This window comes from Ranitomeya imitator, chromosome 5, assembly GCF_032444005.1.
Source record: "Ranitomeya imitator isolate aRanImi1 chromosome 5, aRanImi1.pri, whole genome shotgun sequence".
NCBI classification, from domain to species: domain Eukaryota; kingdom Metazoa; phylum Chordata; class Amphibia; order Anura; family Dendrobatidae; genus Ranitomeya; species Ranitomeya imitator.
Window position 1 is genome coordinate 94,048,242 of NC_091286.1, and position 18,743 is coordinate 94,066,984.

General features: G+C 40.5%; 1 protein-coding gene across 1 annotated transcript in view; it reads right to left on the minus strand.

The window, feature by feature from the left end:
* Positions 1-3,252: 3,252 nt before the first annotated feature.
* The window catches only part of LOC138680555 (bifunctional protein GlmU-like), a 175,839-nt gene continuing 160,348 nt past the window's right edge, over positions 3,253-18,743 (minus strand). The window contains exons 3-4 of the mRNA XM_069767909.1: positions 9,232-9,414; positions 3,253-5,926 (exon numbers count right to left, since the gene is read on the minus strand). Coding sequence (XP_069624010.1) covers positions 5,666-5,926; positions 9,232-9,414 — 444 coding nt within the window. The 3' untranslated portion in view covers positions 3,253-5,665. The remainder of the gene's footprint in view (positions 5,927-9,231; positions 9,415-18,743) is intronic.

An 18,743-nucleotide genomic window follows, 5' to 3' on the forward strand; every position in this document is an offset into this window, starting at 1 on the left:
TCCTGATGTGCAGGAGCCATGCACATGGTCAATTGAGTCCAGTACTGAGGCTTATTCTTGGCCAAAGGCGTAGCATCAATTCCTCTCAATGGAATAGGATACTGCAAGGGCTCCAAGAAAAAACCACAGCGCCTGGCAAACTCCAAGTCCATCAAATTCAGGGCAGCGCCTGAATCCACAAATGCCATTACAGAATAGGACGACAGAGAGCAAATCAGAGTAACGGACAAAAGAAATTTAGACTGTACAGTACCAATGATGGCAGACCTAGCGAACCGCTGAGTGCGCTTAGGACAATCGGAGATAGCATGAGTGGATTCACCACAGTAAAAACACAGCCCATTCCAACGTCTGTGTTCTTGCCGTTCAGCTCTGGTCAAAGTCCTATCACACTGCATAGGCTCAGGCCTATGCTCAGAGAATACTGCCAGATAGTGCACAGCTTTGCACTCACGCATGCGCCGATCGATCTGAATGGCCAAAGACATAGACTCATTCAGACCAGCAGGCGTGGGAAATCCCACCATGACATCCTTAAGGGCTTCAGAAAGACCCTTTCTGAAAATTACCGCCAGGGCACATTCATTCCACTGAGTAAGCGCAGACCACTTTCTAAACTTCTGACGGTACACCTCCGCTTCATCCTGACCCTGACACAAAGCCAGCAAGATTTTCTCTGCCTGATCCACTGAATTTGGTTCATCATAAAGCAATCCAAGCGCCAGAAAAAAACGCATCAACATCACGCAATGCAGGATCTCCTGGCGCAAGGGAAAATGCCCAGTCTTGAGGGTCACCACGCAACAAAGAAATAATGATTTTTACCTGTTGAACGGGGTCACCAGAGGAGCAGGGTTTCAAAGCTAGAAACAGTTTACAATTATTTTTGAAATTCAAGAACCTAGATCTATCCCCAGAAAATAAGTCAGGAATAGGAATTCTAGGCTCTAACATAGGATTCTGAACCACAAAATCTTGAATGTTTTGTACCCTTGCAGTGAGATGATCCACACAAGAGGACAGACGTTGAATGTCCATATCTACACCTGTGTCCTGAACCACCCAAAGGTCTAGGGGAAAAGAAAGACAAAACACAGTGCAAAGAAAAAAAAATGGTCTCAGAAGTTCTATTATCCCTCTATTGAGATGCATTAATACTTTGGGCCAGCTGTACTGTTATGACCTGGTGGTTAGGAGCACCCGGAATGACCTGATAGTTAAACCTCATACAGGACGAGCTCTGGGATGTGGGAGCTCTGCTGACCGCAAGCCCTAATCCTATCACACACACTAGAAATAGCCGTGGAGCGCTCCTGACCAGACCTAGGCGCCTCGTCACAGCCTAAGAACTATCTAGCCCTAGAGATAGAAAATAAAGCCTACCTTGCCTCAGAGAAATTCCCTAAAGGTAAAGGAAGCCCCCCACATATATTGACTGTGAGTAAAGATGAAAGTCACAAACACAGAAATGAAACAGGTTTCAGCAAAGGGAGGCCAGACTTACTAAATAGACAGAGAATAGGAAAGGTAACTTTGCGATCAGCAAAAAAACCTACAAAAGACCACGCAGAGTGTGCAAAAAGGACCTCCGCATCGACTCATGGGTCGGAGGGGCCACTCTGCATCCCAGAGCTTCCAGCTAGCAAGACAAAATCATGATAACCAGCTGGACAAGAAAACAGTGAACAAATAATGACTATCAGGAACTTAGCTTCTGCAGGAGAAGGCAGGTCACCAGAGAGATCCAGGAGCGAACTGAACCAATGCAAAAACATTGACAGCTGGCATGGAGTAACGATCTGAGAGGAGTTAAATAGAGCAGCCAACCAAAGGATAAACCACGTCATCTGTGTAAGGAACCTCAGAAGCAGCAGCTTCACTCACAGCCACCAGAGGGAGCCCATAGACAGAACTCGCCGAAGTACCATTCACGACCACAGGAGGGAGTTCGACAACAGAATTCACAACACTGCTCAATACCAGAATCCTATTAATAAAGTGGCAATGCATGTGCAAAATAAACCCCAATAACCGCCTAAATCAGGTAACTAATATAATGTCATGCTACCTTACATGTGACCTTAGACCTCGTATGTACTGCCCCGGGCACCCCGACAGTGCCGTTTCGCCATGTAGCTTCCTCAACAGGGGGCGTATGTTTTTGTGATTTTCCCTTTGTTAATTTTTATCATAATATATACAATAAATTATTAAATTTTATATTGTCTGTTTATTCTTTGGCTGTTACCTCTATAGTTCCCATGTTTGATGGGGGATGTTGATTAGTTGAATTAAAAATGTAGCAGCAATTTTTCATTTTTTCAAGGAAATTTACCAAATTTATTTTTTTAGGGACTTATAAATGTTTGAAGTGACTTTCGGGGTCTCGTATATTGGGAAACCCCCCAAACGTGATACCATTTTAAAAACAGCACCCCCTGACATATTGAAAACTGCTGTCAGGTAGTTTTTTAACCCTTCAGGTGCTTTACAGGAATTAATGCAAAGTGGCATGAAAGGAATGAAAATGTGCATTTTTACCACCTAAATGTCTCTAACTTCTGAACAGATTACTACAGCTGTCAGACTCTAAGGCCGCTATTTGGTCATGAATTGCCATGGCAAACATCAGGACCACAAAATCGTGATCTGAGGGCACCAATTTGGTTAAATAGGAAGCCCCCACACTCTTTTAACCATTTATAATGATGTAGTCACTATTGGCAGCAGCATCTAAGGGGTTAAACCGCGTTGGACGGTGAAAACACTGATCGTGGATGATGCAGCAAGTTGTCAGCTATAGTGTACAGCTGACAGCTGCTGGATTGTCACCTGTATGGGGAGGCTATTCTCTTATATCTCAGGTCAGTTAAAAGACGTATTGGCTGTCATTAAGGGGTTAATGAGAAAAAAAAGAAACTTTTTTTGAATTTACCAAATGGCTGCAATGAAACAAAGAGTGAAAAATTTAAAGAGGTATGAATACTTTCCATACCCACTGTTTGTATTGAGTGCTAAGCACTAAGGTGTAACATTGAATATCTGACATTTATATTGCATTATTGCTATATTGAAAAAAATTTATAAAAATAAGATAATAGCACTTATATTGGCAAATTCATGAGAGTCCCACAGGACCCTTGCAGACACCCATATTTCTGGTCTGAGTGCGATCCAACAAAACATTGTATCACTATGTAAGGCTTTACTGGTAGCACCGTACGCAGTGAAGAGGCAGTAACCCACAAAGTTCCAACAAAAAAGTCTCTTTAATGTCTTTCCTCACAGCATTAAAGTCCAATTCACATACAAGTGCATATCATTAGTGCTCAGTTCACAACAGTTCATAGCACTACATAGTACACAGCTTTATATGTTGCAGACACTACACATACCAGTCCTCCGCTGACTAGTTCCCGTGGGTGTCCTGCACTGCTGTATCACAGTCTCTTTACTCACACAGCCTTACACAGCCCAGGATATCGCACCCGGGCACCATATCCACCTGTGTTGCAATCATTACACATGCCAGTCCTCCTTCGGGAACAGGACATCCACCTCCGGTTCACCTCTGGGCACAGGACATCCACCTCTGTGACCAGTTATTGTGGACGACTTGCATAGCTGTGTACACTGTGGGTGTCAGTCCTATTGGCTTCGATTGCAGGCCGTGCTCCACAACACCAACTGCTCTGCACAGTAGCAAGCATCAACTCTCTCTGGCCCTTACACAACTGAGACAACTCAGACTCACTAAGACCCACTAAGACTTCACTAACCCTTTCCTGCAGGGTTTTTAACATAGAAACCTGTGGCTTCCTGCCACATGGAAAACTCAGATCGGACATGAAACGGACTGCACCACAACATACTGCAGTCTGTTTCAAAACTCACATTCCAGAGCCAGTTTTTCCTACATCTGTCTTGAACATAACATGTCCAAGGCTACACTTATTTTTATTATTTCTAAACTGCATTGCAGTCACCGATTCGCCCGTGACAGCCATGCACACCTATGGACTACATACATCTCCGTGCACATTCTGGGGAGCACAAACAGCATCCCCTAGCTGTAACAAGGGTCACTGCTTCACCATTGCAATAACAGCTACAGCTGAGACTGCAATACCTCCTCATGGCCTCACTACACCTCCGTGCGCATTCCGGGGAGTACAAACAGCACCTCCTAGCTGTAACAGAGGGGTCACTGCTTCACCACTGCAATCACAGCTACAGCTGAGACTGCAATACCCCCTCATGGCCTCACTACGCCTCCATGCGCATTCTGGGGAGTACAAACAGCACCTCCTAGCTGTAACAGGGGTCACTGCTTCACCACTGCAATCACAGCTACAGCTGAGACTGCAATACCCCCTCATGGCCTCACTACGCCTCCATGCGCATTCTGGGGAGTACAAACAGCACCTCCTAGCTGTAACAGGGGTCACTGCTTCACCACTGCAATCACAGCTACAGCTGAGACTGCAATACCCCTCATGGCCTCACTACGCCTCCATGCGCATTCCGGGGAGTACAAACAGCACCTCCTAGCTGTAACAGGGGTCACTGCTTCACCACTGCAATCACAGCTACAGCTGAGACTGCAATACCCCCTCATGGCCTCAGTACGCCTCCATGCGCATTCTGGGGAGTACAAACAGCACCTCCTAGCTGTAACAGGGGTCACTGCTTCACACACTTAGACCAATACTGACAGACTGGAGAAAATAAAGAAGTTTTGCTTCCATCTTCTTTACATTCTAGAAAATCAGATCACATTCTGATCAAATCCTATTCAGAGTGTGATTAGCATGTTTGGACTGATTTTCATGGATGAGAGAAAATACAGTCTTGCGATCCTAGCTTTAGGCTGATGGGTGGAGTCAGGAAAGGAGGCAGTCAAACCCTCCGTTCCAAATTTCATATAGTTAATGTTTGCATACATCTCAGACCTTAGAGGGGCGGCTGTATTCGATCATTTGTATATTATGCAGACATAGCAGCTTGCACCTGTTCACACTTACTTTATTCAGTTTAGGGGTACTGGTCAGGTTTTTTTTTTGTAGATAGATACTGCAGATAATAAATAAATAAAATGTGCAGGTATCTGTTATTATTTTGGAATGACACAGAATGATTTACATGCATAATGTCAAAAAACAATTTATTTAAGAAGTATATGTAAGCGTGAACAGTACTGTGCACTTAACCGCTACTCTACATCCATGTCACGCATAACACATAGCCGTTCCTCTGCGCTTGCTTGAGCTGTCCCTCCCAATTAGTGTTGCAGGAGCCATGTAAAGAAGAGCAAACAGTACATTCATTAGCCCCAGGAGCTATTGTCACTGTCCTGCACCCTCTCTGGGCCAATCAGTCTTGTAAAATCCCTGTAGAACATTTTAGCCAAAGCTGATGAGAGAAGAAAAATCCCTGAACATTAAATGCAACTCATGCTGATAAATAGCAGAAATTAATGACGAGACATTTATAGAATTTACTGGGATGATTCTGTTGTGTGTATTTCATACTTGACTGATTATGGTGTGCGTGATCAAATGGCTGCAATCAATACAATAATGCAAAGAGCAACGTAAAGACATGCTCCCAAGGAAATTTATATCATTCTCTTGTTTTCAACTAAAAATGGCACGTAATTTAGAAGCTAGGCAGAGCTAGTATTTCTTGATAAAGGACTAATGACGAGCTCTGGGAAGCCTGTGCGTTCATCCATCTCCCGAGTGAATTGAAGGTCATTGAGCTCTCCAATCACTATTTCAGCAGTAGTGAAGACTTCTAGATCCCCCATAGCATGGCCACCAATGGTCTTCCCATCCTTGTCAGACAGGGCGATGTGGAGGTGTGCCGCATCATTCAAGGTTCCCACTAAAGAAACTATTTCAAATCTTTCCTTTAAATGTATGATCTGAAAGACAGAATTAAAGCACTTCATTGTAAGTTTGATACATACAGAGACAGGGAAAAACTTGGGGTTTATATCTACCGCAATTCTGCATGAGCAGCAATCTAGTTACTAAAGCTATGGAGGAATATATCATGTTTATTAAATATATTTCAGTCAAATACATTTCAAAAGAAATCACATAATCAATGGTGTCATGAAGAAAAAGAAAAACATATATTTTTCCCCAAAATAGGGTTGATGTGATGTAAAAATCTCCATCATGCAATGATCTTGGGTAAGGTGTATTCTCTGCTTGCCTTCCCTGGATGATGCAATTATCAGCACTTGCACAGTTATGTGGAAATCCACTCCATCCATCCTGTGTATAAAGGGTGTATAGACAAGTCTTGGAGTGCCACAATGTCATGAAGATTGACAATGTAGCAGGATGATTGGCATTTACATAGATTTTACATTTTTTATTGTAGTTGTTATATTATTGTTTGCCGATCAATTGTTCAGTTGTTTGACTTTACACTGAGAAATGATCAAGAAGAAACTTCTGTACAAATGCTAATTCGAGTGATTTCTGCACAAAGTAAAAGGCTCTTAGGTAAACAGCTGAATCCTTTACAACCTAGCAAAGGGTATACACATTTATACAGATTATGGTGCTTTGTTAACTCATGACGCAGGCACCATAGAAAAAAGGACATGAACACCATAGATGTTTGGCAACTTGTTTAAAGGGAATCTGTCACTACATTTGACCTATCTAAACTATTAATATGGGCATACAGGTTATAGACAGCTGAGGAGAGTGATGCCTGTATGCCTTATATCAGATATCTGGTTGTTGAGAAATCATCTTTTATCACTTTATGTAAATGACCTTTTCCAGACTCTGGGATGGATGTTGCGTGGAAAATAACTCTGCTTCCAGAGATTATTGTACATGAAGTGGGAGTTACCAGTGTGACACATGTAATTAACACAGAACAGTAGAAATTAACTTTATCTTCCTGCAAACACATTTTTGCTTCTCTTTAGCTCTGCTGTGTTGCAACCATATTGCAATCCCGTCTGTCTGTGAGATGGAAGCTGAAGCTGAGAGGAACCTACAGATGTGTCAGTCATAATCACACACAGCTCTGCAGTGAGATCAGGAGAGCAGACGGTGGTCATTACATATCACACTGGTAACCATTACACATCACACAGGTAACTCGTCCTTCATGTAAAATAATCTCTGGAGGCAGAGTTATGTTTCAGGCAGCGCCCTCCCCAGAGCCTGGAAGCACTAATTTACATAAAGTGATAAAAGACGATTTATCAACAACAAGGTATCTGATAGGATGCATACAGGCATCACTCTAATCAGCACTATATATCCTGTATGCCAACATTAATTGTTTAGATGGGTCAAATGTGGTGACAGATTCACCATAAAGGAGCCAAATGAATTTTTGTCCATGGACAGGCATTGCAGATTAGATACAATATGTCTGATCCTTTCTTGCTCTGCATTGTGCTCTTCCTCTTTTATTCCCATTGAAATGTCAAAATAGATTGAAAACAAGGTATTACTATTCCTCTTGTCAAAGGGGGTCTCTTGATGTCCATTTATTGCTGACAATGTCAAACTGTGTGAGGATAGCTACTATTGACAAGAGGAATGGTGGTTACCAATCAAAATTCTAGTTCACCTGTTCGAGCGATTTTCCCTAGAAAATTTGACTCATGGAGAAGTTATTCTCTGCGAATTGAATGTCTTTTGTTATGTCTCGACCTCTGCAGACTCCACAGCATAATAAATGTAATACATCAAAAATAAAAAAAAATCCTTATACTCACCTGTTAGGCCCCTCCGCTCCTCACCACCACCCATCCCGGCCTCATAATATCTTCAGATTGCCGTCGGCCAAGCTGAAATCCCCAGGCCTCTCATATCAGCAAAGTGCACCGTGACTCTTGCTGGCACATGTTCAGAGTTCTCACAGGCCTATCAAACCTTAAAGCCCCAGTCTACCATGAGAGGCCCAGGGATTTCAGAGCCGCCGATGGCGATACAAAGATGTGATGAGAACCAGACGAGCGGTGGCGTGGAGCAGCAGGGCCAGAGAGGTGGGTGGTGAAGAGTGTATAAGGATTTATATATATATATATAAATATATATATATATACTTTTTTTTATGGCCTTACATGGTTCAGAAAAATGGTGGCCAGCCGCTGCCATCTTGCTGAATCTATGCAGAAGCGAATGACAAAAAATCCACAATTTGGCGAAAGTGGGTTTTTGACAAATTCAAGTAGAATTCAATTTCACTCAAAAAGTATTCACGCATCTCTAGTAGATACGCCCAGTTATCAAGTAATTAACACATTTCCATTAAGAAAACTGGAGGAGTAGCAAAACACAGAGCTCTAAGAAAATATCTCCAGAATTATTTCACATCACATGAAATTTAAGTTTTTACTAAAATACACATCTCAGAAGAGATGCATGGCTTGATTTCCACTGAATCATTGAATTCCTATTAGATTCTAAATGATCTCTTATAGATTTTATTTTTAACATTATGGAGCAGGCGATGTTGACTGCCCAGGTGATGCCTTTTTTCTATTTGGGGAGCATCACTCTTTGGCAGAACTTTCATTAGTGTGACCTGAGTATTAAAAGGATGGACTGGATTGGAGCAGATTTATAAAAAGTGATCTACCATATGCAATGTGCAATGATTATGACTTTTCCTCTTTTACATTAACAGAACTTGCCATTTATGGCCTTTAACATGGTGACAATAATTAAATAGCCACATTTATGCTTTAGCCATAAATCTATGGGTTGTTTATCCTTCTGTATTCTTCGTATGACACCCCCATTTTGATGAAACATTAGGGAAATAAAATACATGAAGATGGCTGTCTTATCGACCGGGATCATGTTATTATTATGCTATACCGCAGTCAGCGTTTCAAAGGCGAATGTATGCATGGTAATTGAGGCAGTGCTAGGAGAGGTATCTCCTCTGTGACATAAGAAATATCCTACATATTTTACCATTTTAGCATTGCCAATGTGTTTAATTAAAGATTATATCAAATTAAAGATGACAGGATACCTTCAGGGGAAATGCATCTCATTCTCTGCATTTCTTGAGAACGACAGAACGAACAGATTTCAACAACAGCTTGTAGTTTGGCACCTAAGCCTTATAATTACACAATTAGGAACAGTACACTTCTCTTGAAACACTCCACGGCCATCTTGCTATATCTATGCATGACTTAAACTGAGCCAGTACATCATTGGACCTGTCAGGTACCTCATTGGTATTCAGCGCATCTGCGTTCGCCAGCCTAAGTGTTGCTTTGGTGACGCTGCCCACACAAGTAATAATAAACGGCGCTCTCAGATTCTTCTCCTGTACAAATTTAAACAATGATGTGACTATTTCTTCTCCCGGTCCCAATCGCAGGGCATAAACTGAAAGAGAGCTCGGTCCTTCCTGAGAAAGAGAGAAGGAAAAAAATAGATAATTGTTTCTGTGTTTCACAGAAGATGGCTTTAACACGGGCAAATCACGGCAGCTAATTACATTCTTTCAACAGCACAGTGTGATACTCGGACAATGAAACATTTCACTTTTACGTAAAAAATATCATTTACAGGATCATATAGTAAAATATTTCAGGTTTTGATTAACCTAGAATATACAAATATATTAGTGAAAAACCTAAATCAAATAATTCTTGCCCATAACCATAACTCTTTTTAGGGCAAGGGAACCTTAGAGAATGGGGTCACCTGCTCAAAACTTTTCTCCATGAGCCAATGCACAGAGCAGCTGACAGTTGCTTTTAGTTTGGCCAACTTTAGTTATTCATGTATAAAGTGGATGCTCATTCATCAAAATGACCATCATACTGTATAATACTATCATTTTCCTGTGGATGCCGGGTGTAGAATTAAAACAAAGAACCACTAGGTACTGTTGGAAAAAAAGATGGCTTATGGGTGTCACGCACAGTGTAGGAAAGACTAAGTTCAACATGAAGCGATAAGAGTAATGGAACCCAAAACTAGAGAAGGGGGAAGTGGAGACCACTAGGCAGATCTAATGTCACCCTGTCTGCCATAACATCCCTATATAGGTTCTGCACCTATCGCTGAGAAGGATACCTAATTCCTGACTGACACTATCAGTAACCCCTGCATAGGGAAGGACAGGGTGTGCTCTAGTCAATCACCACTACAACTAAAGACAGAAGGAAAACACAAACAAGGGAAACACTTAGCTTTAGTAGACTCACAGAGAAACACAAACGTCCTTCAAACACCAAAGAGGAAGATAGCCGACTGCTATAGCTCCAAGCCTCAACAGGCAAATGGAAATATCACCGGCAATTCCCAACAGCAAGCTGGAAGTTATAAACATGCCAGGGCAAAGTGTGTCAACCAGAGCTAGGGGAAGGCTGCCACAGGGCCCAAGACTCAGAAGAACCAAGAAGAAGCCTGCAAAGCAAACAGCTGATACCTTCTGCAGTCAGATGCAGAGCACCTGTCTACAGCCTCTGACACACCCATGACAATGGGTAGAGGTATGGCCACTTATTAATGTGAATGACTTGTATATAATGAAAGATTGTGCTTCTGAAATGTATGGATGGGCACTACTACCCCTGATTATTTCAGTTGACTGCCTGGATTTTTGGAAGTTAGACATGTGGCAATGAACAGTTTACCTGATGCCTTACTTTAAATATATGCTTGTATTGCCATACGGTAACTGTCACTTCTTTGCCTAATGTGTTCTATCATTGTCATTCAGCGTAGGTTGTTTTATAGTTGGATTTTATCTGGAGTCTATTAGTAGCCTAAATGTGTCTTCTTAAAATTCTACAACTGTTTAATTAAGCAAGAAAGTAAAAAGCACTGGCGCTCCTGATAGTCCCTAGTGGGGAAACAAAATTGCTGAATGTAGCGTGCTGCTGGTGATTGTGACAGGTTCTGTGTAGACCTGTAAAGTATATAAAATGAAAAAGAGTGGTATTCACCTGCGCTGTCTACAAAAACGAACAATAAAATGAAAAATAGATGAATAAATGAATAAGAGAGCACTTACTTAATGAGTAATCATTGGTTATGCAGTGGATGTTGCAATGGGTCCTTAAAGTACTACCAGAATCTTAGGGGAATGAGGAGAGAAAAAAAAAAAGGGGGTAAATGTTTGTATTGGTGAATATAGTGAGACTAAATAGATTTATAATATATACTCAACTCAGATATTAAATGGAAATGTGCAATGAAGAGACGTGATCCCTGTGTATCTGCAATTGATGCGGGTATTGTGATGACCACGGTTGCTTAATCTTCAGAGGTTTATAGTAGATGCCCCTGCTTAGATAAATGTACAACCTTTATAGGTAATGGTGGTTTTAAATAAATGTGGTCTAGTTTTCCCAGTACACAATAAACTTACTGCTGGTGGGAGTAGCGCAGGATTCCGTTAGGTTAAGGTAGTAAGATGACCATCAGATCCTTGTCAGCCAGCACCTGATGGTCATCTTACTACCTTAACCTAACGGAATCCTGCGCTACTCCCACCAGCAGTAAGTTTATTGTGTACTGGGAAAACTAGACCACATTTATTTAAAACCACCATTACCTATAAAGGTTGTACATTTATCTAAGCAGGGGCATCTACTATAAACCTCTGAAGATTAAGCAACCGTGGTCATCACAATACCCGCATCAATTGCAGATACACAGGGATCACGTCTCTTCATTGCACATTTCCATTTAATATCTGAGTGAGTATATATTATAAATCTATTTAGTCTCACTATATTCACCAATGCAAACATTTACCCCCTTTTTTTTTTTTTTTTTTTTTCTCTCCTCATTCCCCTAAGATTCTGGTAGTACTTTAAGGACCCATTGCAACATCCACTGCATAACCAATGATTACTCATTAAGTAAGTGCTCTCTTATTCATTTATTCATCTATTTTTCATTTTATTGTTTAATTAAGCAGCAGCACCATCATAGGTAACTGATGCATTTTCCCATGTTGACTTGCTTATACTTATGTGTAAAGAGCAGCTTAATTTATATACTGGACACCAACCAGCCATATTACTAAAACCACATGAAATGGATAACATTGATTATTTTATTACAGTTGTTACTGGCAAGGGGTGATTTTATCTATTGTAAGTAGAAAAGTTGAAAGTTGTAAAAGTCTGATTGATCTTGAAGACCAAGTAATGATGTCCAAATACAGGGTTATAGCTTCTGAAAAACAGCAAATCTTGTGGGCTGTTCTTAGTGTGCAATGGTTACTGTATATATATTTCTGTATATATACTGTATATATACAGAAAATCAGGAAAAGCAGAGATCAACCCCACACTGAAAAGTGGTCTCTGCATTTCCAGCTTGCTGGGTAACTTTCTTACAACTTGCAGCAAAGCCACTCCTAATATGAGCCTATGAGGGAGCGCACTGTCACTGTGCATTAAAAAAATGGGGTGGGGTGAGCGCCACTCAGTCGGGGGTCCCTTGGTTCTTTTATTGCAGTGAGCACTGTTTACACTATCACTTGACTACACCTTGCCCATTCATAACATTAATGTACACAGAATATGTCTACATGTTTGATCAGCTATATACATTAACATACAAATTTGTGTGCACACACCATAGTATATATGATTCTGCATTAGGTTGGCTTGATACCTGATCTCCACGTTAGTGTTATAGATATTTTTATCCTTTTTATATATCTTGTGTGTACACCCCTGCATTGTTGTATACTTTTTGGTTACTTTCGTAATTTGTTTAATAAAGCATATATTTCATACTACTAGAGCACATTTTGGACTTTATGGTTGGCTCCCCTTTTTTCTTTCATTATTGACTACCGACTGTCTGAGTTTAGCCCTTACCATCCCACATAGACTGTAGTATGATAAAATCTTACTTTTTATACTGTAACACGATAGAGGCGTCATAGGATGGCATGTTCATGACATAGAAGGAAAGAATCCATATAAAGAAAACCTGGGGCTTTTATTTTCAGTCAAAATGCAGAAAACAATAAAGCAACTGAAAAAAATAACAAAGACTTGCCCCACTAGGTGCTAACTAATACACCATACCTCTGACTCACGCTAACAGGGATGTGTGCGCAGGGCTTGGCTCTCCAGCAGCTCAGTGTTTAGCCCATTTAACCACCATGCATAACCTTATCAGAAATATACCTTATAAGTCCAGAGGCTGTGGGTCTCTGAAGCTTTTCCTTCAGCCTTTTTGGTGCCTGTAGTCAGACAATTTCTCTCAGCTGAGCTGGCTAAGCCTCCAGCAAAATCCGTACTGTAGCGGGAGCAGGAGTGACAAGTCCCACCACTAAATCCTCCTCATCACTCCAATAAAAAGCGGCCCGGAACTTTCATGAATAAAACGGCTCAGCACCTAAGCTGGTGCACCACCAAGTACTACCCAGCTATTAATATCTCGCCCAGCTTAACTTTCTGGGAGAGATACACACACCATCGAGTATCATCCACAATGCTTACCTTTACATTGCTGTATTTGCATATGTGTGTCATACCTCTATGTTGTTTCCATGTGTTCTTTTGTTTTGTTTAAACACAATATTGCGCAGTGACAAGAGCCTACTGAGCCTGGTGAAATTGATAACTGATGCTCAGCACAGCATTGACTAGCCCAGTTCCTGAAACTAAAGTCATGATGACGCTTCATTTCAAGGTGGGGACAGAAGCTGCAGTCTCTGCAGCAGCCTCTGTCCCCTAATGATGTCTCGTTTGAGCATCCCAGCATGCACTGGGGATTCTCAAACAAAGCGTTAACAAACAGGAAGTTGGCAAACATAAATAAATAAAGCAGAAGATAGCATGTAGAGGAAACGGTAAGGAATTTTTAATTATAGTATATTAGAAAAGAGCTTAGATTATTACATTAAATAGACAGAGATTTAAGATGAAATCAGTGTTAGTTTCAGACCACTATTTTAAATGTCCTGAGTTGCTGGGAAGCAAACCTTGTGTAGAATCAGACACCTAGGCTTTTCATAAGTGGAAGCGGTATCCAGCTTTCCCAAATCATCTAAGGTATTGTTTCTTATATCTAATAATATAGCACATGTCAAAAAAACTCTAAATAGTGAATCATCACAATAATTCGGCTTCAAAACACACTTTTGCTACACTCACAATTGTCTAATAAGCATTACATTGGATGATTTGGGAAAGCTATAAATTGCTTCTATTGCCATATGGAGCCACAGTATAGTACCAATTCTTTATGGATATATTGTAATTCTTTAACATAGGAGGCTGTAAATGGTTTTGTAAATTGTTAATAATTGCTGCTGTACAATAAATGAAGTAAGGAAAAAAATCATCCAAGTTTTCTGGATGAAAATCTGCTGAGTTTTTTTTATGCGCTCGGGTGACGCTCGCCTCAATATAAGCAACATTTTATCAAAAGGACAGAAGGTCATGGTGATTAGGCATGGTAGTTAAATTCAAATATATAATATAGATTTTATATATATATATATATATATATATATATATATATATATATATATATATATATATATATATATATTCAATTATTCATTAGAACTTTTAAACTTTGCCTTGTAAAATTGTTTTTGGAACTGATATTCTTAACTTACAATAAACATAAGAAATAATGTGTACAAGAAAGCAAGAAAGTAGTGACTTATATGTGCCGATTATGCATTCCCTGCTATAAGATATAGCTAATATCCAAGTTTAACATCTGGAATAAGCTGACCTTAGAAACAGCAGTATACTAATCCAACTGTAGAACACTAAAATCCATGCCGCAACATAAAAAAAACAAGCAAAATTATTTAAAAAAAAAAAAAGATGTCTGAGGCTGAGCAGGCTGCATCTGCCAGATAACTGTAATATCTTATAAGAAATGGCAACCAGGGAAACGAGCTGGTTAGGATGTAATTAGATATGCGATAAGAATCAAAATAAATCTATATAAACAGTTTGAAAAACGCTATGCAGATAAGATAAGCTTCTAGCATTAAGTTTTATAACTGTAGTGTTAACGCCGGGCTATGCTACCAGCTCTGACAATGAGTTGCCCCCCTGGGAGATGGGAAATAAGTGTTGACTCATCTTTTCCCTACAGAGACTTTAAATTCTACCAACTTAATTTCTCTGGATGTTGCTACTTTTGTCGCCTGAAGAATCCCATCTTTCTCTTCAGTTACTAACCTTGGTCCTGAAAATTAAAACTTGATAGGAAAAGCTGATTCCTCAAGGAAGTGTTAATAGTGTTTGAGAAAGGCTTTCATAAAAACCTGTTAAAAAGGGGAAGTTTAATAACGAAGACACTATCTAAAATCTATTAACATTTCCACACTATGTTATATTTCTAGTGTTTAAACATCACTGGTTGAAAAGAGATGTAATAATATCCAGGGGTGTAAAAATGGGACAGATTCAGATATGGAATCTTTAGTGAACACCGTTGTATCCACTAAGTTGCCTTCATAAAATGCAGAAGGGGATCAGGACTGAAACATATTATGAACTATTGTAGTTCAGCTATAGGGGAGTCTTTCTATCCCAAACTACAGATTCAGATAATGAACCCCTTCACCACAAACCTGTTTTCACCTTCCTGACCAGGCTAGGTTTTACAATCCTGACCATTGGCCATTTATTTGGTAACAACTCTGGAACGCTTCAACGTATTCCAATGAATACGTTATTGGGTTTTTTTGCAGCACATTCTACTTCACGTTAGCGATAAATTTCGGTCAATATTTTTGTGTTTATTTGTGAAAATATCGGAATTTTGGGGAAATTTCACAATTTTCAAATTTTGGGGCGTGGCATAGGTGCAGATGATCTAAGTCGCAAAACGTGCGAGCTCCTGAGGTAACCGTCTAACGCAACATATAACGCGATCTGTTTTGAAAATTTTTACTTCCATTCATATTTACTTTTATTCAGAAATTTATTGTGCACATTTTGAGACATTTTTCGCTTTAATCGGATAATCTTAGGATTGTTTATCCTGTTTTGAAGATGACAGACTTAAAATGGCATCATCAAACGGCTTGTCCCTGGGAGTGACTTATTTTCTGAAGTAAAATAAAGTACAGGGCTACAATTTTTCTTTTTAAACATTGTGTTTTTTATTTTTTATATATATTTGTGTGGATTTATGACATTTTTAAAACAATTCATGCTTTGAGTGGTTTTTTTCTGGTTTACCTGTTTTACCTGGTGTCGGTGAGGTTGCTACGGTTACCTCAGTAGTAATCTCTATTGCTCTGCTGAAGACATTGTGTTAATTTCTATTAATAATACCACTGGAGGAGTTTTTTGGGGTTGCCCCTGGTCATCTGGGTTTTTTTTTTACTCTTTTTTGATTGATTTTGTACCAGGTACATCATCTTTGAGGGCCCTGTCACGGCTTGTCATAAGTGCTGGTGGTCCGGCATTTTTTCTTTCAGTGACGTCACCACTAATCGGGCGGTGTGACAGACTACCAAGAAACACCTCCCTCGATCTTCCTTAGGTGTGCCCCTACCCAACAGGGGTTTCTCGCCCCCTTTTGACTACGTTTGGACCTGGCACACAGGGGGTGAAGATTCTGTCAGGGACCGCTCCAGGCACCATCTTCCTCCATCTCAGTGACGTCACCATTAATTGGGCGGTATCACAAACTACAACGGATCACCTTCCTTGGGTGTGCCCCTACCCCACTGGGGGGTTTCACCCCCTTTTAACTGTATTTGCACCTGGAACTCCAGGGGTGAAGCTTCTACCACGGACCGTTCTAGGCGCCAGCTTCCTCCGCTACAGTGGTGTCATCGCTGCCTGCGATATTCTTGTAAGTGCTTCGGATCCACTTCAGAAAACTTCCTTCGGGTTGCCCCTTGTGAACCGGGGGGTCTGGGATCTATTTTGCTTCTGTTTTCATTGGGCACATCACCCGGGAAGATCCAGTCACGGACCGCTGTTTCCATCAGTTCGCCGGCTTCTCCTCCTTTGGCGGTGACATCACCCCTGACTGCGGCCATCTTCTGAAGGCTGCAGAAGATTACAGCTGCTCTGTCTTTGCATAATATTGACTTACTGCTTGCTTGGTTTCATTGAGGGTGGGGAAGGGGTGGGTATTTTTATTGCCTGAAAAGGTCTTTTTTGTCCATTTCCTTTTAGCAGTTACTTTTAAAAAGGTGGGAGTTGTTTTTGATTAATATAATATAAATAATAATCTACTATATAATTGTTTAAGGGTCACTTCCGTCTTTCTGTCTGTCCTTCTTTCTGTCACGGATATTCATTGGTCGTGGCCTCTGTCTGTCATGGAAATCCAAGTCGCTGATTGGTCGCGGCAAAACAGCCACGACCAATCAGCGACGGGCACAGTCCGGAAGAAAATGGCCGCTCCTTACTCCCCGCAGTCAGTGCCCGGCGTCCATGGATGCAGACTTTTTGGCTGCTCCTTTTACTGCAGAAGAGATTACTGACACAATAAAACAAATGAATTCTTATAAGGCCCCTGGTCCTGATGGTTATAGCAATAATAATTATAAATCATTCCGTGAAATTCTTGTCCCCAATTTAGTTCAAATTTTCAATGCTGCTGCGTCCATTGGTTCTTTTCCTAGGGAAAATTTGAATGCCACAATTATACTTATTCCCAAGCCTCATAATAGTCCTGATCAAATACTTAATTACCATCCCATTTCATTAATTAATACCGATCTCAAAATTTATTCCAAAGTCTAACCGCCTTAACCTTATTTTGCCCAATTTCCACAGACCAGATTGGATTTCTCAAGCACCAGCAATCCATTGAAGGTACCAGAAGGCTGACAAATATTATTATATTAATTAATTCCTGAAAAATTAACTCCACTTTAATTTCCCTTGATGCAGAGAAAGCATTTGATCGCTTAAATTGGACTTTTCTCAAATGTTCCCTACAAAAATTTGGCTTTGATTTGGACTTCTAATATATAATTGCCTAGAATACTACTTCCTGCAATTTGTGCCAACTTCCGTGGCTTTGTCCGGAGCTAATGTCCGGAGCTAATGTCCGGAGCTAATGTCCGGAGATTAATTGCCTAGAATACTACTTCCTGCAATTTGTGCCAACTTCCGTGGCTTTGTCCGGAGCTAATGTCCGGAGCTAATGTCCGGAGCTAATGTCCGGAGATTAATTGCATAGAATACTACTTCCTGCAATTTGTGCCAACTTCCGTGGCTTTGTCCGGAGCTAATGTCCGGAGCTAATGTGCGGAGATAATGTCCGGAGCTAATGTCCGGAGCTAATGTCCGGAGCTAATGTCCGGAGATAAGTGACGTCAACAGTGTCCAGTGTCTGATTGGTTGCCGCCTGCTGCGAGCGACCAATCAGAAACGTGCCGTACTGTGACACCATCCGCCCGCCATTTTGGTGTGATTTTTGAATTTTTACCTCACAGCAAGTTTCTACTGCGTGGAGGCGGGCCCAGTGACGTTGCTCTTCAAGCTCCTGCCGAATTTCGTCAAAAAAATGATAATACCATTTACCAAAACTATATATATTTAGTTGTGAAGTGGTTCAGTGACATTTTCACACCAATTTTGAACTTTTGTTTGGTGTTTTCTCCATATACTGCCTATTATTTTTGTTCTTTCTTACTATTATTTATTAATTGTATTATTCTTACATTTGAATAAATAAAGTATATATGGATTCTAGACTCCCGATTCTTTAGAATCGGGCTGCCATCTAGTTATAAATAAAATTATGGCTTTATAT